Consider the following 22,700-nt stretch of genomic DNA (forward strand, 5'->3'; position numbering starts at 1 on the left):
TGAAATAGATTCCATTATGCAAAATCATACATGGGAAATTGTAGATCTTCCACCTGGATGTAAGCCTTTAGGTTCCAAATGGATTTTTAAAAAGAAATTAAAAACAGATGGATCCATTGACAAATACAAGGCAAGACTTGTGGCAAAAGGTTTTCGACAACGAGAAGGATTGGACTATTTCGATACCTACTCTCCGGTGAGTCGAATAACCTCTATAAGAATGTTAGTATCCTTAGCATCCTTATATAACTTGGAAATTCACCAGATGGATGTGAAAACAGCTTTTTTAAATGGGCAATTAGAAGAAGAAATCTATATGAACCAGCCTGAAGGGTTTGTGGTTCCTGGCCAAGAAAAGAAAGTCTGTAGATTAGTGAAATCACTATATGGGTTGAAACAGGCCCCAAAACAATGGCATGTTAAATTTGATAATACATTATTATCAAATGGATTCCAAATAAATGAATGTGACAAATGTGTCTATATTAAGAACACAAATAAAGGGTGTGTTATTCTGTGTCTATATGTAGATGACATGCTAATTATGGGAAATAACTTAGATGTCATCAACACTACTAAGAAAATGCTTTCTAAGAATTTCGATATGAAAGATTTAGGAAAAGCAGAAGTAATCTTGGGGATCAAACTTACTAAGACTAGTAAAGGGATAAGTTTATCTCAAACTCATTATGTAGAAAAAATATTAGAAAAATTTAGTAAACATGATCTCAAGACTGTAGTAACTCCATTAGACCCAAGTATTCATCTTATGAAGAATACTGGGAATGGAGTAAGACAATTAGAATACTCAAGGATTATAGGAAGCCTTATGTATTTAATGAATTGTACTAGACCAGACATAGCTCTTTCGGTTAGTAAACTAAGCAGATTTACTAGTAATCCAAGTAGTACTCACTGGGATGCCATAACAAGGTTGTTACGGTATTTAAGGTATACAAAGGATTATGAACTCCATTATACCAAGTACCCAGAAGTACTTGAAGGATATTGTGATGCAAATTGGATATCCGATACCGATGATACAAGATCAACCAGTGGTTATGTATTTACACTGGGAGGGGCTGCCATATCTTGGAAATCTTCTAAGCAAACTTGTATTGCTAGATCAACGATGGATTCAGAATTCATTGCTTTGGATAAAGCTGCAGAAGAAGCCGAGTGGCTTAGACAGTTTTTAGAAGATATACCAATATGGCCTAAGCCTGTGCCTGCAATCAAGATTCATTGTGATAATCAAGCTGCGATTGCTCAGGCACATAGTAAAATGTATAATGGTAAGTCTCGACACATCCGTCGAAGACATAATACCGTGAAGCAATTACTCTCTGAAGGAGTTATTACAATAGATTATGTAAAATCTAAAGAAAACCTAGCTGATCCTTTCACTAAGGGACTGCCTAGAGATCTTGTAATTGCTTCATCAAGGGGAATGGGTTTACTGCCTAAAGTAAATGAGTAAAGGCATAATGAAACCCTACCTAGAAGACTGGAGATCCCACGATCTAGGTTCAAAGGGAAACTGAAGTTATATCCTGACTCGAACAAAACACTGGAAGAGAATTTTTTTTTTCTCTTTCCCATTCCTAGGATGAAATCAGTGTTGTCTGCAATGCAGAGGTTAAGCTTACAGCTTTTAATGTGTCCGAAAAATTTAGAAATTTGTCTATAAGGAAGGTATAGCAGTGTACCTAAGTAGGAAACACCTATATGTGTGGGAATTGGTGTCGGTTCTATGAGAAGGTCGTATTAGGCTGACTTCTCTAATGCACACACGAAACTAGGAACGTTCATGACCGCAAAGAACACAACCGAGAACTTAGAACAAGTAAGGAATTAGCTGTGTGTTAATTATATTTGGCTTACAATTACCAGGACTCAGTTCAAGACTAACAGTTCACTGTTGTCCTTGTAAACCTGATAGTTATCACTAGGAAAGGTTCAAAGCTTTAAAGCCACCTTCATCCGATGCAGCGACATTCCGCGTAAGAACCACTGTCTGTCAGCATTTTAAGGTCAGTCAGTTTGCTGTGATTTCGAACATGTAATAATCATTCATGTGGGGGATTGTTGGAATCGGCACTTAGCTCAAAAGGAGCTGGACCGGTTTTTCCTTAATTTGAGGTACTTATATTCATCGGAATCTCGATCAAGACGTCTAGTTGGATTCGTCTCGTCGAGCTCTTGAATTTAGACTCAAATTTTGTCCAAATCCGATTCCGTATGAGTGAGTTATTACAAAATTCGTTTGGTATGGGTACCATTAACTCAAAACCGAGATTTTGAGTTAGTACCACATTTATGAAGGAGGAAACATTTTATTTCCTTATATAGAACCTTCCATATATTTATGGTATGTTCTTTAAAATAGAAAGGTGACTCACGTGGTTTGCACCACGCAAACCACGCACGCGCACGCGCGGCGTGGGCGAATGGGCGTTTAGGGCGCATTGGGCGCTTTTGAGGCGCCCGCACGCACTTTGCACTTCGCACGTACGCATCGTCGCGAGGAGCGATTGGAGCCTTGGATTTTACGATCATAGATATGATCTGACGGTCAGGATATTTGGCGCTCTTTAAGATAGATTCGTTGATGATCTAACGGTGGGCGTTCAATGCGCGAGATCTTAATAGATCCGTTAAGATCTGACGGTCAACATGGCACCCGAAAACCAACAGACAAATATGACTGTTGGGAAGCATCCATTCTTTTCTAAGGCACCTGTCTGAAGTGTCACCAATACTTCTATAAATACCAAACAAAATCCAGCAAACAAAATACGAAAGTTTTAGCATTCAAAGTTACAAGAGCATTTAGAGTTTAAGAAGTCAAGTCACCTGTCGTTTTTACTGCTTGTTCTAAGTTCGCACGCTTTCAGAAAAACGAAGTACTCTTAGTCGTCACACTGAAAGGTACAGCCGTTGTATCCTGGGAGACAAACACCTTACTGGTTTTAGTACTAATACCAGGGTGTTCACTGTCTTAAGGAAAGAGACAACTCGACTCGGCTTTCTCTCTCTAACTTTTTATTTTATCATTGTTTTAAATTATATTAGTTTTTCTTTTCTTGTTTAATCTGTTAGAATACAGTAACACTTTTAGAATTAAAGTTATCTCTGAATTTATTTCAGAAAGACACTCTAAAGTGTATCCCTGTTTTTATTAAAACAGGAAGACCAGATTCTTGGTTTTTTCATAATACCAGTAAAACAACACTCTTTCCACAATTTTCTCATAAATTAGAACCCCAAGATTTTAGTGTTTACTATATTTTTTTAGTTGTCATCTTTATCAATGTAACAAATAGAAGGGCTGCATTTCTGTTATAATTTAATTTCATATAGCCAAACTTATTAAGTAAATAAATGTTTTTAATCCTTATTGCTAACTAACAATTCAAGTTTTCAACAAAAAAAAACTAACAATTCAAGTTTGACTCTAAAGTAGCTAGGGAAATTTAACGACTATAGAAGTGAGAAATTTTCTCGTTTTAGTGTAGTTGTATTTGCTTGAAATTGGTGGTGTTTTTCAGATTACAACAACACTCCAACCCTTAAAAAGCACTAGTGTTAAACTTCTTTATTTTTTGTTGGAAGTTACTAGTGTCAAACTTGATAAATAACTTTGTTATTCTAACATCAAAATAAAGTTTATGAAAACTTGTTTTTGCATTTTTCCCAACCTTTTCTAGTAGTTGGAATTGACATGATTTTAATAATCATTTCATTTTATTTTTAGGTTCAATTCCTTGCACTTCACAACTCTACATTTTTGGGGAAAGATGGCCCTTCAACATGCTTCATTGATTACATTTTGTTTCCTCCCAAGAAAAGATAATACTCCTTAGAAGTCAAATGTGGATTAAGAGATGCCTTTTATCAAAAGAAAAGTAAACCCCAATTGGTGATGAACTAGGTACCTTCCATAAACCCCTAAAAACTCTAGAGGAGAGAAAACAAAGTTTCATCTTCCCATAGGGGAATAACGAATTTTCCATAGTAACTATTTGGAATATCTTTTTAATACTGTTACAAACCTAAGTATTCTAAAATCCGCAGGAGAGACTGAGAAGTAATCTCCTCTCATATACTACAACCACTATCGGCAATAGCGCATATAATATCAAACTAAGCGTGTGAAATATATGTTTATGCTTTTCTCTTATATTGTTTCTTCAATGTAAGGAGAACCCATGCCTAGGGCTAGCACCAACGCATAGTCAGAGGTTTTATGCGTGCCTAAACCCCCTCGTTTTGGGTAAACAAACATTTATGTTGATAGTATAAGGTCGTCATATACGACAAAAGATTTTCTTACATGGATAGTAAATATTGGTGATTTTGGGCAAGAAAAACCACCTCTAACACACTAGCATATGAAAAATTCGAGGCAGGTCCACAAGTCGGTTTTTTGTCAATTTTTTGTGTGTTCGTTGTACAGATTCGCGTCGTGCAAGCTGTAATGTATATTATCCCCCTGTTTTACCCTTTTCTTTCATTTTTTGGTTTCTCTCTCTCCTTTCTATGTCTATTTCATTACTCTCAGATATGTTTTTTCTCTAAAGTTTCTTCTTCATCATCTTCCGTCAAAATAAAACACAAATCTACTTAACATAGATCTTTTTCTTTTTTTTTTTGCATTTCTTCCCCCAAAATCAGATGTCTAGTTTTACTAGGCGAAGTTTCGTTTAAAAAACCGGACGAAGACTTCCGACGAAGAGACCTCTCCTTTGCAGGAAATGAAAAAAGAGGGAACATTTGATTTTCCACCTAAAAAAGTTTTGTATCGTGGGCTTTTTTCTATTACCCCCTAACAATGGTGTATAGAATAGAATAGGATACTTGATTTTATTGATGACCTACAGTGGCAAGTGAAGTGAAGTGTAAGTTGGGTGGTAGGATCACATGTAATTGCATGGGGTAGATGGGCCCGCATTTAGGTTGGTGAGAGTATTGTTGAGGGACGGTTGAGTATGGCTGACGTGTTAAATCTGCTTAATCGGTGGTAGATCCGCTTCATTGGACCCCACCCTCTAACCGTTATTCTCCTTACATCATCAATTCAAGGGGAAGAAGAGTGATGGAGAGTGAGAACACAACATACAAAATAGAAAATTACAAACTATCCCACCTCAATCTCAATTTTGCATATTTCATGAATTATCTTATAATAAAAATAAATACAATTTAGTTATGTTTCTTCATTTGTCTTAAAAGATAACTTAATACTTTTCATCAAAAAAAAAAGAATGATAATTTAACACGACTCTAAAATATGAAATGAAAAATAAATATGACTTTAAAATATGAAATGAAAAATAAATATGACAAAAAACAATTTTGGAGAATAAAAGGAAGAAGAAAGGGAAGGAAATAGAGAAAGGGGGCACATGGGGGTGGATTTTGTTTGGATGGGGAGCCAACAAATTCAATAATTCAAATCACATGGGGAAGTTGGGGAAAGAGATGATTTTTCTCATTGAAACCCTCTTCATCTTTTCTTTTTGGTTTTGGAGTTATAGACTTATAGGTTAGAATTGTAAAGAGTGAGGATAGAGATAGGGGATTATTGTGGATAGGGTGAGAGAAAGAGGCACATGGGATTTCGGCACATCACGGATGTGACCGAAGCACTCCCTCCTATCAATCAGCCCCACCAGAACATGTATGTACATGGGAGTTATATTCCCACATTCAAAGTTTGGATGTTTATTGCAACAAAAAAAAATTGGGATGTTTATAGCCTCCTCTAACGTTATATTGTAGCCCTTCTAATTTCAACAAGTAAATTAGATCAATTGCTAGGCTGCTCTTTCATTAAATAGAGGACAACTAGCACCCATTCTCTCGACAAAAAAAAACTAGAACCCATGCTGCATTTACTGCATTACATAGTATATATTAGGAAGTATCAGCCGTGATAAAGGAAATAGAAAAAATTGTCAAAGCATTAGCTTTGGCATGACATAAATAATACTAACGTTTAAAAGATGAAATCATCATCAATGACTAGGTTGCAAATTGTAGTTGTGAACTTATCCAAACAAAATCGAGTGGGCGACTGCTCTAAGGATGTTGTAGCCAAAGAAGCTCGAAACTAGATTTGAATATAATTATTAGATGGTTGTTGTTTTGGAGAAACAAAAACGAAATAACATGTAGGAAAATATTTGGGGAGGGAAAATCAGATCCTCCAAAATACTCACCCTTCTTCAGTCTGACATAGCTCACACATGGTGCATGTTCGACCCTCTGTTAACGAGCTTCTTTGAAACTATGATTTTTTTCTCTCTTCTACCTCTTCTCACTTCCATACCCACCTTCATCTATCTTTGTCTCCCTATCTACTAGTTTGTCTCTCTTTCTCTTTCCCTCTCCCTTCTCTGTCCAACATAACAGAAGACCCCCTCACTAAAACCTTTAATCTAGAAAACCAGATGAAGGAAGCACTCCCCTCTGCCGGAACAGAGAGGAGTAGAGAGAAAAAGAAAATATAAATAGGGCGAAAGAGAGAAAAAAGGAGGAAGAGAAAGAGAGGTGGTGGTGGTGGCAGCCAATGGAAGTGGTGGAAAGACCTACAAATATTAAGTTTGCCGACAATGACAGTCTGCCGCCATTAACCCTTGTCGTTGTGAAGAGAAGAAGAATGCGAAAAAGAAAATAGGTGTTAACACCTTGTCTACATTGCAGACTACTCCCTTAAGGATGCCAAAAAAACGACCAAATGAAAAGGCATTGGAAGACTCAGATAAGGAAAGACCCTCATCCGTCCCATGTAAGAAATTTGCTCGCCACATCAACCCCTTTACTTACCCCTTTCGTCGCACTGATTGTGTCCTTCAGGTCATAGCGAAGGGACGACATAAACACGAAGATACGACACAAGGAAAAGGCAGAAAGAAATGTAAAGGCTCTAGAAGGAACACGAAGAGGTAGCGTCTGCTGCAGAAAAGGAATCACAAAGAGCTCCACTACCCTACTTGGAAGACAAAGACGAGAGAGTACAAAGGGGTGACTTATAGCTCCTTGATTGTTCTAATACTAGCAAAGATGAAAAATAAAATGGCCGAAAAGGAAGCTCCTCGATTGGGTAAATTAACGCGACCACCTTTCTGTATGCGTATGAATACCGAAAAACCTCGGGACTTCAAATGACTGGTTCTAATAACGTATGATGGCTCTGTTGATCCAAAAGTATTCATGAATGACTACATCATAATCACAAGCCTAGGAACCATTGGAGAGTTCAGAATGAGCCAGGCTTTCCTACCGTAATGAGAGGAGTGACAAGATCTTTGTATGCGTCTCTAACAACAGGCTCGATTAAATCATTTTGAAGGTTGTCTACTATCTTTTTCACGACTTTCTCCATCAACAAAATGCTAAAGAAAAACTCAGAGTGGACCAGAGAAAAAGAAACACCTTAAAATAGTATTGCCATAGCCTCACATGCAAGATGGTGCAGGTTCCATGCTTGAATGAGCTCTAGCAGAAGGAGCTCAAGATCATGTCCTCATCTTGAAAATATCTAAAAAGAAACCCGCCACGTCTGTTTTGTAGTGCACCTTGGCAAAGCTAATAGCCAAAGTGCAGAGGCACACATCTATGGTGGCACAGAACTAGAGAGGGCGAGAAGAGACGAGAGAGATTAGAGGAGAAGGGGAAAACAAGTGAGAAATTTTTGCTATGAAAACGAGAAGTTTTGGAAAAAAAATTGTTGAAGGATAATGTTTGATGAGGAGATAACACATCATTAGAGAAGGGTGCGCTTGGGAAGTCAATGGATAAAGAAAACAAAAAGAAACCATCTGAGTATTTCTCGTATAACTTAAGGGCAGATGCAAGAAAACTACTCATAAACTAGGAGCTCATGTAGACAATAAACTTATATAACATGTAAATCACCATGAATGTAACAAACCATGTAACTACCATGTTTATAGGTATTGTTACTTTTTTTTTTATGAAATTAGGCAGTTGCCTTAATTTATTGTTTTTGAATCGAAGAGTCTAAGCAAGCCTTGTCAATAGCCATTTGACTCAACATACAAATAGGAGATTGAGTTAACTCCTCGTTAGATACATGACTCAAATTAAAAATAGATTGCGCTAAAAGGTGCACGACTCTATTTGCTTCTCTTAGACAATGTGAAAATATGCAGTTTTGCAGATGTATCGCTTCCTTCTTGATCTCCATTATAAATGGCCTAATCGTCCACAACATTTTATCTTCTTTTGATTTGCAAACTTCAATAACAGTTCGAGCATCACCCTCAACTAAGAAATAGTATTGATGTAAATCTGATGCTATTTTCAGGCCAATATCTCTATGCAACGTTCTTTACCGTATTGTTACGAAGATTTTAACTAACAGGTTCAGACCAATTCTAGAAAGGTTAATTTCTTCAGTTCAGAATGCTTTTGTTCCCGGACGTCGGAGTGACAATATCATCGTTGCCCAAGAGATCTTCCATTCACTTACTCAAACAAGAGTGAGAAACGGAGCATTTTCTCTAAAAGTTGATATGGAAAAGGCTTATGACCGAGTAGAGTGGAAATTTTTTAGTGAAGTGCTAAAGCGAAATGGTATTATTGGTAACACCCACTTGTTAATAATGAGTTGTGTTTCAACGACCTCTTTCTCGTTATTAATAAGTGGTCGTCCTAAGGGATTCTTCTATAGTGAAAGGGGGCTAAGACAAGGATGTCCATTGAGTTCGTACTTATTTATATTATGCTCAGAGACGCTTATAAAATTGGTATATCAGGCGGAATCAAATGGACCGTTCAGTGGGCTTAGAATCGATCGTTATGCCCCTTGCATAAATCATCTAATGTTTGCCAATGATCTCTTCTTTTTTGGTAAAGCAAGTGAAGATAATGTAATGAAACTAAAAGTGATCCTAGATGCTTATGCTAAATATTCGGGACAACTTATCAACTATAACAAATCCTCAATCCACTTTAGTACCAAATTACTAAAGGAAAGAAGGGTGAATATCCTGCAAATACTTGGAGTAAGAGAGATGAGAAAAGAAGATGTTTAATTTGGGCAACTACCTCTTGCAACCGAAGCATAAAAATTCTTCTTATGAATTTCAAATTCGGTGTTATGTCCCCATGAATACCGACTATACGAGGATTCAAACCAGGAAAAAAGGAAGATATAGATGAACCACATAACCTATTTTTAGTTCGAGACTTACTTGATATTAATGGATCGTGGAACAAAGATCTCATTGAGAGAACCTTCGATACTTTATCGGCTCACTCAATTATGCAAATAACTTTGGAAAACAGGGACATCAATGACAAACTAGTACGGGTGTTTACAGAGAAGGAAGAATTTACTTCAAAATCCATGTACAACTCCCTGTTAAAAAGTATACCATCGTCATCACAACATATGGAATTACCAAATGATATGTCTTGGAGAAAAATCTGGAGTAAGGTGGATGTGATCCCTCGAGTGAAGTTTTTTATATGGAGGTTATTAAATGATGCCCTTCCAACGAAGAAAAGAGCACTCCGATTTAACTACCAAGCTTCGACAGTTTGCTTAATTTGTAATATGGAGGAGGAGGACATCGATCATATCTTTCGTCGATGTAGACTAGCAAGGGAAACATGGATGAATTACCCACTGAATCAAAGATTAGAAGGTGATACTCAAATTAGGAATATAATATGCAGGTGGTTCGAGGGAGAAGGAGAAGAAACTGTGGTGGTAAAATTATGTGTGTTATGGGAATTGTGGAAAGCAAGAAACAAGTGTATATTCGATGGGGTAAGGCTGGATAGTTGCGCAATTATACAAAGTGCTCTATACACTTCTCATGAATATTTAAAAGCAAAAAAAGAATTAAATCCAGATAAGAAGAAGATCCAAGGGAGTCTATTCGATATTGACTACCGCCACCAACAGAGAAATTAAAAGTAAACTTTGATGCGGCTTATAAAGATAGAAAAACAGCCCTAACCGCAGTTTATAGAAATGAAAAGGGTGAGTTCGTGGCGACTTCAACAAAGTTAACTATTGCTTCATCGGCAATAGAAGCCGAAACAAAAGCTGCTAGACTAGCAATATAGGTATTGCTACTACTCCTAATGTAAACGAGGGGATCATTTGGAAAACAACCAAATATAATATGTGATGGCCTTAAAATTAGTTAAGATAAGTGAGTTTAAGATAGATAGCATTAACTAGGGTATCACAATATTAGTACACCTACGGCCCTACCATATGACACGTCCTCCAGTACAACCTCAATAAATACCCCACCCTTCCTATTCTCTTTCTCCACCCCTCGGAGTCCTACACTCCTACACCCTCATTCTTCTTTCTCTCTCTCTCTATAACTTACCAATTTTCCTCTGCACAAATGACCATTTTCAGTATATTCTGCATTCTCACTCTACTTTCATCTTTTACACTAGTTCACGCAAGAATCCCAGGCGTCTACACCGGCGGCGACTGGCAAAGTGCTCATGCTACCTTCTATGGAGGCAGCGACGCCTCTGGTACTATGGGTATGAACACAAATTCACCCTCTTTTCTGTTTTCCCCTCTCTCTCTTCTTCCCCATTTTCTCTCTCTCTCTAGGCTCACTTTCTATTTATAGACTAACTTTCTCTCTCTAACTTTTTTTTTTACAGGTGGAGCTTGTGGATATGGGAATTTATACAGTCAAGGGTACGGTGTAAACACAGCAGCTTTAAGCACTGCACTATTTAACAATGGGTTAAGCTGTGGTGCTTGTTTTGAGATCAAATGTGTCGACGACCCTGAATGGTGTCTTCCCGGAAACCCATCCATTCTCGTCACCGCCACCAATTTCTGCCCACCAAACTTCGCTCAACCCTCTGATAATGGTGGTTGGTGCAACCCACCTCGTACCCATTTCGATCTCGCCATGCCAATGTTCCTCAAAATTGCTGAATACAGAGCTGGAATTGTCCCCGTTTCTTACCGTCGGTGAGTTCTCATCATCTTCTCCGACTCTATTTCTCAGATTCCGTTCCACGAGTCGGCCGTGGGCCCAAACCCCATGGCCCACCTATTAAATCACCCCACGCGTTTTCGGATGTTAAAACACAGTATCCAAGACGATTTTTCGTGACTACTTTTTAACTAAAAGACAAAAACGGTTAAAAATAAAAACAGAATTCTTTACCGAATTTTACTAAACTTAGAAAACGTTATTTTAACACAGTTTTAACGTTTTGTTAAATTAAACAGGATACCGTGCCGAAAACAAGGAGGGATAAGATTTACTATAAATGGATTCCGTTATTTTAATTTGGTTTTGGTATCAAACGTGGCGGGAGCAGGAGACATTCAAAGTGTTAGTATTAAAGGTGAAAATACAGGGTGGATGAGTATGAGTAGAAATTGGGGGCAAAATTGGCAATCAAATTCAATTTTAGTAGGGCAGGCTCTTTCGTTCCGGGTTACCGGTAGTGACGGTCGTACTTCTACTTCAAATAATATTGCTCCCGGTAATTGGCAATTTGGTCAAACTTTTACTGGCAAGAACTTCAGAGTCTAAATAGATCAATATTTCCCGCCTTAAATCCTCTTTTTTATAGATATTGGCGCCATTTTAGTTTTTGTTTTGGGAAGTGTAAGAAGAAAAAATGGAAACTGGGGATGAGTGAGAAAGTGATTTGATCTTTTACTTTTTAGAGAGAGAAAGAGAGAGAGAGAGAGAGAGAGGGAGGGGGGTTTGGTACTGTAAAAGGAAAAGGGTTGGTGAAGAGAGAAACTGAAGTGGTTGCAGAAAATTTGTAGCCCGCAGTTTGAATGTATTACTTAGTTAAAAGTTTCTATATGAATTGATATAGTAATATAGTTTGTATCATTACTTTCTTTTGCTTAATAATAGTCTTGGACTTCCAAAGTGAAAAATTTGTTAAGTTTTCCCAATTAGGGGTCTAAATTATATTTTGTCTTACTTCATAAAAGATCTTTTGGGCCGTCTACAAATGCAATACAAAGCTTTCATTATTCAAATGTTAGTATATAATTTCGATTTTAACGCTAAGGCGTAAGTCGAACTGATAAAAATATATGTTGGTGTTAGTTCACACAAACTCACCAAAAAGGCGTAGATATTGGTGAAAACATGCCTTGAGCCCATTTTTCAGGTTTCGGACGCTCTCCCAGTCAATACGAGAGAAAGAAACAAGTTTGTCTTTGAATTTAGTCTGTTTTTAAGGTTGTTGTTGCATACTAAATCCAGTACCACCACTTTCGGTGGTGGTGGAGGACTGGAGGAGATAAGGTAAAGAACCTAAACCAAGATATAGAGATGCTTCTTCCTCTTAACAAGACCTTACAATCTCAAGTTGCCGGTGGCCAGCTTGCCCCACCACCACCACCACCACACAAAAGGAATATATACTCAAAGTTGTCATCTTCAAAATTTAAATTAGTTTTGGCTGCTTACTTTGTTTTGTTTTTTCACTCTTTTGGTTAAAACTATGCAACAAAAGTAGTTCTTTTCTTTTCTTCTATACCTTCCTCTCTCTTTTTTTAAGTAACTAGAGCAAACATTACTTATTCTCATTCCTATCATCTCTGCAAAATGTACATAATAATTTTCCCTCAAGTTGTTTGAACATGGGATGTTTGATGACCTAACCTAAAAGTCCAGTATCTGCAACCATCTGCTAGGGCCCATCAAACGGTTACACTTCGGAACCACAATTGCTTGAAAATATTACCAAGTATTCTTGATATATGTACTCTAATCTAGATTGTGATAGATTTATAAGCCCAATTAGAAGCCACATAATGTGGTGTTTCATGTCTATCAGTAGTGGTAAATTGGAAAAAAGAAATAAAGACTCAGAGTTGGGCAAGAAACTAATCTGTTTTTTCACCACAATTTGAACAAAATATTCACAGAATCAATTACACAAGAACGGACAAAATAACATATTTTGAAGTTTTAATTGTAAATAGAAGTTCTCAGAGTGTGCACCTATATATAGAGATTGAAGTTTAAGTATCACTTTTTTAGAAACAGTAAGATTCGAACTCTAGCCTTTTCACAAAATTTCAGTATTACCTAGAATTTATGATCTTCGCTTCTTAAAACTTTTAAGGGACTTCCATTGTTTCAGAATGTAAAGGATTACCTCCGTCAAGCTAGCTTTCTTTCCTTCTTCAAAATTCCAAAGTTCACGAACTGGATATCTTCCACTGGCGTTGTACTCATTTATCTCCATCACAGCAGTAACTACAGCATCATATACTTTATCACCGAACTCAAGTTTTAGCTCTTTCAGTTTTTCATCATCTTCATCTATTACTACCTGCATTTCTCAACATTCGTATTTCTCAAGTTATAAAATGTTATCGGGACTCGGGAGAAGAATATGAGAAACTTTTCTACACCCATTCTCATGTCAGAAGAAGAAAATATAATAGTAGATATGACACAAATTAAAAAGTGATTTTGGAATGTTTCTAGAGATCGACTACTTACTCGAAGCTTTCCGTCGACAAGGCTGTTTTTAAAAGGGTGCCATTCTGAATTTGATATATGCTCTTGCCAGAATGAGCATAACTCAGCAGATCTCATGGCCCGTTCGGTAGCTGGGACCTTCTTCTGCACACACAAGTCTCGAAAGGGTTTTTGATCGAGCTCCCCCAACCTCTTTATCCCAATAAGAGCTTGTTTCCGATGGTTACCCCAATACTCGTCCAAAGCCTGTATGGTATTGATCAGCAGAAAGCATCACATATTCGCATAGATTTCGTCATTCGGAAAATTGATACAAGGCCTATAGGATACTGATTTGGTTGCAATTTCATAGGTAGAGACTGCATCGAAATGGAAGAGGTGGACTAGCGAACTAAAATGTATCGAGGAATGCGAGTTTTTGAGAAAAAATTACCTCAATTAGAACTTTCCGGGCCTCCTGTAGCTCATGGTTACTTTTGTGTTCCTTGAGAATAAGGACTTGATTGAGGTCAAGAAGACTTTCCATTTCATCTGTTTTGTCATCCAGTTCTTGGCTTAAATCGTTCGTCTTCCATTCAATAGTCAAAGTATCTCCTCTTGGCTTATGTTCTAATCCTGGGAAATTTCCTAGCATCATTTTGGCCTTCCTTTTCACCTGATGGCAATATCGATAAATAGTTAGGTTGAGTAGTTTCCAAGACTAGGAAAGAAAAGGAGCTTGTTACAATCTTGCTATTGACACTAGTTCCCTAATTATTAGAGAAGAATTAAAACATGGTTAAGCATAACTCTGTCTCGAAATAGAATATTTAAATCAAGTTCAACCACGAGATAACTGTATCAACTTAGAAATGAACAAGAGAGAAGTCCAATTAGATAATAAATTATGTTTTCTGAAATGCCGACATTCATTGATATAGGCCAAAAGCGAAAATGCATCACTTTATCTTCAATAACGATGAAAGGGGAAATAATTTATGGAGCAAGGAGTGGTTTTTAAGTGTTTGAGATAATGAGTAAAAGGCTAAGGTAGTGATTGAGAAGAAAATCCTTAATTTCCTCGAAGTTAGCCTCAGACAGTATTAAGAATCAAGTCTCAGAATCGCAACTTATATCGTAAGAAAACTTTAAAAGCTGGTCGGGAATTAGTTGATTTTCTTTCAAAAACTTAAGAATGGGAAAAAAATGAACAAAACATAGAAATGACAGCCTAATGCAGAAAGAAACAACAAAATTATAAGAATAAAAAAGGAACTTAGGCACTAGCAAGTCTATAGGCTATTAGCTCCCAGTCTAAAAGTGAAAATTTAGCTGCAATAGCCTTCTAACACCAATTTGAGGATGCGATGAGAATGTGTTGCTTGAACAACGAACACACGTGGTTCGAGTAAGATTGAATAAGAAGTTGAAACAATATTTTTTCGAAAAGAAAGGATCCAAACATTAAGAAATGACGCTTTGTACCTTTAACTGAGAAAGTTCCTTCTGTTGAAGCTCAATTTGAGCCCGACGATCCTCAATTTGAGCCTGACGCTCCTCATTTTGAGCCTCACGCTCCTCAATTTGAACCTCACGCACTTCAATTTGACCCTCACGCTCTTCAATTTGACCCTCACGGTCCTCAATTTGAGCCTGACGCACCTCAATTTGAGCCTGACGCTCCTCAATTTGAGCCTCACGCTCTTCAATTTGACCTTCACGCTCCTCAATATGAGCCTCACGCTCCTCAATTAGAGCCTCACGCTGCTCAACTTCTTTAGCTTTACGCTCAAATTCTTTGATTTTAGAATCTAACTCTCGGTGCAACTTGTCATACTCACATGCAGTAAAATGCAGTCTCCTTATTTCTGAACAAGAAAGAAAACCATCAATGAACAGTCAATAACTACCACCAAGAGTTAAAAAAAAAAACATAAAACAATAACATCTTACTCTGATATCTGGTATACCTTGAACATAAGCTTGATTTTGCTTATCTTTCTCCTCTTTCATCTTACTAATTTCGGCAGATAACAGGTCGCACCTTTTCTCCATGTACCCTAACCTTCCATTTTTCCAATCAACTTCTTTAGCCAGATGATTAACAAGTTCACTCTTTGCCCTTAATTCATCGAGGATTTCATCCGCCATCTTTGTGTGAATAAATATTTAACAAAATATCTAAGAAACAACAATAAAAGCCAGAACATAAATAACGAAACCGAATACAAGTAATAAGAAACTTAAAACTCGAACATTCAGACACTTGTGGTAGCAAAACAACAACTATTTTTGTAAAGTATCAATTGTGGCAGCAAAACAACTTAAAATTCATGATTTTACATCATACGAACAACAATAAGCACATAAACACTACATGAGAACAAATGCTCCATGGAAATAAACCCTAAAAGTCATGGAAACTAACCCTAGAATGCCATAAGAAACTACTCTACTTTAAAATAAATGAGGGAAAATATGCCAACCCCATGATCACAACAATTCTTCAAAATGCTTCTAGGTTATTATTCCAAACACATTAAGTGCAAAAGAAAATCAAATTCTAATAATCCTAGACAATAGTCGAATTCTAACTAATTGGGTATACCCAGAGATCAAATCAATAACTAATCCAAGTTTTTTAGTAGTATTAATCTTAAAATCAAAGGGGTTAGTTAAACTCCAAATCACCAGTTTCACTGCCTTTTTAGCTTCTATAGTATAAACCCTAGTAGAATAATAAACAAAGAAGCAACAATTAACAGTTAGTACTAATAATTTATTGATTAAGAAGAAGCTATTTAACCACATTACATCTTCTTCTGCTCTCGAGTAAACCCTAAAAATGTCAGTCCAATAAAAGCCACATATAGATAGAAGCAAAATTTAACCAGAAAATGAGAAAGAAGAGAAATGAGAGAAGATTGGAATGGAAGAAAGACAAGAATCGAAATTGGGAGAGACAGAGAAGGAAGAAGAATCAAACTTTCGTACAATTATTCCACCCCAACATAAACATGACTACTAATATTCCACTATTTTTCTCTGCTTCTTTCAACGAGAAAAAAACACTATTTCTTATGCGCATCTTGTCCGTTCACTTAAGATACGTGGCTATATGAAAACCGTTCATTTTGTGGTGGTACTTATGGTAGTAAGATTTGTTGTATAAAAGTGCGGGAAAGGTATTGCGCCGTTGGATGTGTCACCCCATATTTTGTTGTATACGTGTACGACTTTAGATGGATCGTGTACTATCAAAACTATTTGCTAAATACTCCACATTTCTCGGCCCATGTTTTATCTTGTTGAATTTTAGACCCCTTTAATTATTGATTTAATTTAGCTAGTTATCGTGTTTATCACATACTGAAGATGTATTAATATCTTGTAATGACTAATATAAATCGTAGTCAATCTCTAAAGTAAAAAAATCAACCGTGTCTACTTTCGATTTTTAGGTTTTTTTGTCTTTTGTTTATTTAAACTTATATTTGAATTTCGACACATAATTACCGTCTAAATTAGGGTGAGTAAAAACCGATTCAATCGCCCGGACCACATCAAGTCGAACCAGACCAATGGATTTGTGGACCGAACAGATCACTCTTCGATTCGGTTCGGCAAGAAAACCGAACAACCCAATTATTAAGTATAACTGTACAAGTAGTGGAAATAAGGATATCCAGAACATTGGCTGCCATCGTGAAATTAACACACTAACCTAATGAACCAAGTCATTGAATGACATTTCCTAGGAAAAAGTGTTTGAAGATGTAATTAACCATAGACATTAAAAGCAAGAAGAGCACCAACACAGTCCATAAAGGAGTGGCAAGATAAGTTCCAATAACAGATACAGATCGAAGATGGTAAGACTTCAAGGCTAAATTGTTACTAGAGAAGCACAATACAACAGTTTAATTTGCGCCAACAACCCTTGGTTGGAGTGGTAAGAGATATAATCTTTCACCTTAGAGGTCAAGGGTACGAGGCACACGCTGAACCATTAAAAAAAGAAACAGTCCATTATCCGTAGAGTCTCGTGTTTCCACCATTGTCTACTTTTGTCCTTCATATGCTCTCTAACCCAATTCAAGTTTCAGGTTGTTTTAGTTTTTCATCATCTTCATCTATTACTACCTGTGTTTCTCAATGTTTATATTTCTTAGTTATAAAGTATGATTGGAAATAAGAGAGAATTCCGTACTCATTCTTAAGGATTGAGAAAGTAATATTTTTATGTAGGACCTGTTTAAATACCAACCATGGTACATTACAAGAGCAACCCTAGCTGGGCCTCTAGTAGTTCATCCCTCTTTGAACAATCAAAGTATTTCCACTTATTATATGCTCTCATCCTAGAAATTCTCCTGTCCTTTTGGCCTTCCTTATCATCTGATGGCAATATCTATATATTGTTAGCTTAAGTAGTACATGTAGGCTATGAAAAGAAGCTTTAGTCGTCTGGATATTGACAATAGTTTCTTAATTGAAGGGACTGAAAGGATCAAAATATGCAAAATCAAGAGAGAATGTTTTAGGTAATGATCGAAGAAGGTTAAGGCGGCTGTCGAGACTAAGAATAGCTTCAGAACACCTCAGCAGCCTGGAGCAGTGCTGAGGAATGAGCCTCAGAATTGCAAATAATACCGTACAGTTCGTAGAAGCTCATCCGCAATAATTAAGTACATTACTCTGAATGAACAAAGCATAGAAACAACAGCGAACACATGAAGAAATGTGTAAAGTCAATGAAGGAAGGCGCTTAGCCAGGGCCGTATGCCGAACCAGGACGTAGCCAAGGGTACCTTAATCAAACCTATAAAGAGCGGACAGTAAAAAACAGAAAGAAGTTAAAAAAGGAGATATACAACCGAAGTTCCTTGGTTAATATTCAATTGATGAAGAACTCACAACTAAATACAGGGTAAAAGTTTTAATCTACTTGTTAAGCAAATAAGAAACCTAACATATAGAACAGGTAAAATAGAAGTATCCCATTAAGGGATGTCGGCTTCCTCATTTGGCCTACCGGTTTCCTTATCTGGCCTCTCGGCTTTCTCATTTGGCCTATCGGTTTCCTCATTTGGCCTATCGCTTTCCTTATCTGGCCTCTCGGCTCTCTCATTTGGCCTATCGGTTTCCTTATCTGGCCTCTCGGCTTCCTCATTTGGCCTCTGGGCTTCTTCAACTTTAAGAGATTCGACTTCTTCAACTTTATGAGCTCCATTAAGTTCCTCGGTGTTGCTTCGACGTAACCTTGATTGTACATTGTATATGGCTTTCACGGTGGAGTTATTATCATCAAATCTCTCATGTAGTTGTGAAAGAATTTGACGTGGATTCATACCAATTTTAACTAGGTTTTCAACAATAATTTTCTCTTCACAATTCATCCTACTTCTACCTTTAGCCAATTCATGGTTATGGTACCCACATATTACTTTAACCTTCCATGTGCCATCATCACTCGGTATTCCTTTGAGTTTGAATGGACAATTGCACTTTGTGGTGTTTCTCTTCCTTTTCCTTTTTCTTTCAAGTGGTTGGTTTGTTTTCTTGACATGTGAACGATAATCTCCACCTCTTTCACAACATAGCTGTAACCTTGGTCTCGAACTACTGGTTCTGGCAGCTGACTTGCCTATCATAACCACAAACATGTGTCTTCTTCCAATTTCTTTTGCCCAGCATATAAGTTTGTCTCGTGATTCAAACACCTCCTCTGTCTGAAAATATTCACCAAAATCAATAGTTACTAAACTCTTATCATCTGGATCTATATTATCCTCTTTCGATTCTTGTTCTTGGGTGCCTTGAGGAGTGTCTTTCTGGGATGCCAGAGGGATAACTTCAGGGTTGCTTTCAACTACGGCATGACATCTGTTTTCATTACAAAGCTCTCCAAGACAATCTGTCAAAGGCATGTCATATTCTACGTTCTGCATAAAAAGGGAAAAGAAAACAATAAGTATGCAGGGGATGAACTATGGCAAAGTCGATTTGACTTTAAATTCATGTCTTATCGTTCCCACCGATTTTATGTTACACAATCAGTGGAGTCAAACTGAGAAATGCAAATTGACTACTGCACCAGTCTGTCCATAAGTTCCCAAAAAAGTTCTTTTTTTGTGAAGTGCAACCGATAACTAATTAAAACATAAAATAATCTCATGAGGATTTTTATACCTCTTTCAGAATAAGATCATGTCAAGAAACTGGTTTTGAAGTCCCTCTTGATATATCCCCCTTTTTTCTAGAGCTTTCTTCCATAGTGATTTTACAAGTTTTCTTGAAGACAAAACAACAGAAAATGTACAAATGTCGAGGTGATGACTTCGTTCAGAGGGGTGGCTGATGGAGGTGCTTAGAAATTTGAGTTTGTCGATTTCTAGGTTTAGGTTTTAAAAAGAAAGAGGGCGAGACGTGAAAAAACAAAACCTACGACATGGCTTTTGTAGTACCTTGAGGGGAACCTTTGGAATCCCGGTAAACCGAGATTGACTAAAGTCAAATGGGTGAGGGGCGCTTTTAACAAAAATGGGGCAAATGTATAGAACTTCCTGTTGTCATTTCGAGGTTGAGAGAGTGGTTCGTGTGAGGGCCCCAATCTCATCTGCGCTTTGGGCACACAAAACGCTTGGGTCGGCCCTGCTGTCTGGGGCTATAAAGGCTGGAGTCTCAAGAGTAAAGTGAAAGAATAGCTTCAATAGCCTTTATGAAAACCAAGTTGAGAAGGTGAGCAGAAGTAAGTTGACTGACCAGATGTAGCTTGGAAAAGATTGAGTAGAAGTCAAACAATATTTTCTCATAAGAAGATCAAATAACACATGATTCTTTATGAGGTGCCGATTTCAAATGGAAAACAAGAGTATCTTTACCTTTAATTTAGAAAGCTCCTTTTGATCGAGAGCAATTTGGGCCTCAAGTTTCTCAATTTCTTTAGCTTTACCCTCTACTTCTTTGTTTTTAGAATCAAACGCTCTCTGTAACTTCTCATACGCAGATGCAACTAATTGCAGTTTCTTTTTTTCTGAAGAAGAAAGATAACCATGAGCGAAAATATCAATGAAGATTCATAAAATGTTTTTGCTCAAACATAGCACGATCTAACAAAAGCGCCATTAGAACGTAAAGTGTAACTAGATAGAATACCTTCAATATAAACTTGATTTTGCTTATCCTTCTCCTCCTTTATCTTACTAAGTTCTGCTGAAAGCAGGTTATATCTTTTTCTCATGAACCCTAACCTTCCATTTTTCGCATCAACTTCTTTTTCCATATAATTAAGAAGCTCACTCTTTTCCCCTAATTCATCAAGCGTTTCATTTTCCATCTCCGTGCGAAAATATATACAATAAAACTGTATAAGGAAACAACAATAACCGTCAGAAAGTAAATATGAAATGTGGGTACAAGTGAACCCTTAAAAATAAAAAACAGATCTGTGGTTACAAATGACGAAGACAGTGATCAAATTCATTACTCTTTGGGTAACAGAAACTACGAGAATCGTTGAATCAAGTTCATTAATCTCAAAAGCAGACTGATCTTATTCCCAATTTCTACTCATCCCGCGGAAGGTAAACAAACTAACCCTAAAGTCTAAATCCTAGAATAATAGGTAAGAGAAGAGCTACAGCTAGCAATTCGAACAATTATTTTGATGAGAAATGATGTTTACCCAAATAGATATTTTCTTGCATAAAACCCTAAAAGTTAAGTTTCTATATAAGAGTAACGAAAATAAAGCAACTAGCAACCACAGGCGGAGCCGGGATTTCAACTTCGACGAGGCTAAGCTTTAATTTCACGGTAATTTCTAGTGATAACAAAACATTCTTAACGATGCATCTCACATTTATGTAAATTTTCTGACTAAAATAATTTAAACATGAATCAAACATCAAACAATATCAATTGACAATCAAATAAACCAAAATTAATTAGTAAACAATGCCAATCGACAAGCGATTGAACATTGAAGTCTTTAATTTGCAATTTCTAACCTTCTGAGTGGTCTGCAAACAAAAACTTAAAAAAGAGGAATTTCACTAAACAGTTCTCAAAGAGACTCATCAGTTTCTTAATGAATTTCTTAAAAGGGGATGGAAAATTATCTAAGACCTAAGGATTGAGGCTCAATTATCTATATGTGTTAGACCATTCAGATTTTTCAGAATCTTTTACAAATTACACACCAAAATGGTTTTGAATCAAATCAAATATCTGAGTACTCACCAGAAATGTGAATACCCCCCAACAACGTTGAAGTATTCCAAAATTGAAAGTTCAACTGAATCTTGAGAGAGAAAGTGAAGATTTAAGAAAAACCCCTAATTGCTCGGCAGCTCGGCTCATTGCTGTTGCCAACTTTTTTTTTCTGAGAAAGTTCAACTTGAAACCCTAACCAGAAATCGTTGAGAGAGAAAGTGGAGATTAAAGATAAACCCTAGTACTAGTTGCTTGCTTTGATCGGCTCCTCGTCTCTGTTGTCAATTTGAGGAGTTGAAACTCTCTCCCTTTGTTACCCGACGTCCCCAAATAAAATAAAATAATAAAAAAAAAAGAAAAAAAAAATCAAAGCAGGTGAAATACCCAAATTGACCATACTCCACATAGTCAACAATTGGTTCCCCAAGTGGTCCAATGTGTTGACATATATCCAAAGGTCCCTGGAGGTACCGAGTTCGATCCTCAGAGAAGGTGGAATCTCTTCAAATTATTGAATTTGGGATTATTATGGCATAAATAATGTTGTTGAGCTTTAAGTCATAGTTTAGTTGGACTATAGGCTCGTTCTTTGTAAGAGTTTGTATTCAGCAGTAATCGTGTTTATCACATCTTTGATGTATCAATGTCAATGTAATGACTATAGTAGATCGTAGTCAATTTCCAAAAAAGAAAATGGGATAAAATTTTATGGGCACCGTGTGGGAGGGATATGTTGTTGCAATAATTTCAGGGTTAACTATAATGATTTTTCATTAATAATGCTAATTGATGGACTCACCTGATCCAACATTATTGACTTATTTTCTTCATATGCTCTTTAACCTAATTCAAGTTTCAGGTTCTTTTAGTTTTTCATCACCTTTCGTCTATTATTATTATTTGCCTTTCTCAATCTTTATATTTCTTAGTTATAAAGTATGATCGGAATTAAGACAAGGTGTAACGTTAAATCCAACGATATATCTAGAGATTGATTACATACACGAAGCTTTC

The 22,700-nt window shown here is 36.8% G+C and overlaps 3 protein-coding genes across 6 annotated transcripts; 1 reads left to right on the forward strand and 2 right to left on the reverse strand.

Moving 5' to 3' along the window:
- Positions 1–10,323: 10,323 nt before the first annotated feature.
- LOC147558094 (expansin-A4-like) lies at positions 10,324–11,879 on the forward strand. The gene is made up of 3 exons (XM_086659644.1): positions 10,324–10,548; positions 10,675–10,993; positions 11,258–11,879. The coding sequence occupies exons 1-3, from the start codon at positions 10,401–10,403 to the stop codon at positions 11,565–11,567; spliced, it is 777 nt and encodes a 258-aa protein (XP_086515770.1). The 5' UTR covers positions 10,324–10,400; the 3' UTR covers positions 11,568–11,879.
- A 995-nt stretch (positions 11,880–12,874) lies between these two features.
- On the reverse strand, positions 12,875–16,518 carry LOC147558095 (factor of DNA methylation 1-like). 4 transcript variants are annotated; one of them, XM_086659643.1, is made up of 7 exons: positions 16,284–16,518; positions 15,440–15,650; positions 15,132–15,337; positions 14,955–15,005; positions 13,924–14,145; positions 13,512–13,736; positions 12,875–13,338 (listed from the first exon to the last, which is right to left on the reverse strand). In XM_086659643.1, the coding sequence occupies exons 2-7, from the start codon at positions 15,618–15,620 to the stop codon at positions 13,099–13,101; spliced, it is 1,125 nt and encodes a 374-aa protein (XP_086515769.1). In that variant the 5' UTR covers positions 15,621–15,650; positions 16,284–16,518; the 3' UTR covers positions 12,875–13,098. The 4 variants fall into 4 exon arrangements, with proteins under 4 accessions (XP_086515769.1, XP_086515767.1, XP_086515768.1 ...); XM_086659641.1 differs by having other exon boundaries at positions 14,955–15,026; XM_086659642.1 differs by having other exon boundaries at positions 14,955–15,026; positions 15,440–15,892; positions 15,967–16,492.
- A 1,790-nt stretch (positions 16,519–18,308) lies between these two features.
- Positions 18,309–22,049, reverse strand: LOC147558096 (uncharacterized). The gene is made up of 4 exons (XM_086659645.1): positions 21,714–22,049; positions 20,628–20,835; positions 20,354–20,505; positions 18,309–19,414 (listed from the first exon to the last, which is right to left on the reverse strand). The coding sequence occupies exons 2-4, from the start codon at positions 20,806–20,808 to the stop codon at positions 18,473–18,475; spliced, it is 1,275 nt and encodes a 424-aa protein (XP_086515771.1). The 5' UTR covers positions 20,809–20,835; positions 21,714–22,049; the 3' UTR covers positions 18,309–18,472.
- Between the last annotated feature and the right edge of the window lie 651 nt (positions 22,050–22,700).

This window comes from Eschscholzia californica, unplaced genomic scaffold, assembly GCF_041429995.1.
Source record: "Eschscholzia californica isolate CP2 unplaced genomic scaffold, dmEscCali1.0.p SCAF_2, whole genome shotgun sequence".
NCBI classification, from domain to species: Eukaryota; Viridiplantae; Streptophyta; class Magnoliopsida; order Ranunculales; family Papaveraceae; genus Eschscholzia; species Eschscholzia californica.

Coding starts and splice junctions, on each gene's coding strand:
- LOC147558095 (XM_086659640.1), bottom strand. CDS start 15,620: ATGGCGGATGAAATCCTCGATGAATTAAGGGCAAAGAGTGAACTTGTT. Junction 15,338..15,439: donor AAATCAAGCTTATGTTCAAG/GTATACCAGATA, acceptor TTTCTTGTTCAG/AAATAAGGAGACTGCATTTT. Junction 13,339..13,511: donor TTGTCGACGGAAAGCTTCGA/GTAAGTAGTCGA, acceptor TGAGAAATGCAG/GTAGTAATAGATGAAGATGA.
- LOC147558096 (XM_086659645.1), bottom strand. CDS start 20,808: ATGGAAAATGAAACGCTTGATGAATTAGGGGAAAAGAGTGAGCTTCTT. Junction 20,506..20,627: donor AAATCAAGTTTATATTGAAG/GTATTCTATCTA, acceptor TTTCTTCTTCAG/AAAAAAAGAAACTGCAATTA. Junction 19,415..20,353: donor AGGAGCTTTCTAAATTAAAG/GTAAAGATACTC, acceptor CTTTTTATGCAG/AACGTAGAATATGACATGCC.
- LOC147558094 (XM_086659644.1), top strand. CDS start 10,401: ATGACCATTTTCAGTATATTCTGCATTCTCACTCTACTTTCATCTTTT. Junction 10,549..10,674: donor CGACGCCTCTGGTACTATGG/GTATGAACACAA, acceptor TTTTTTTTACAG/GTGGAGCTTGTGGATATGGG. Junction 10,994..11,257: donor GTCCCCGTTTCTTACCGTCG/GTGAGTTCTCAT, acceptor TAAATTAAACAG/GATACCGTGCCGAAAACAAG.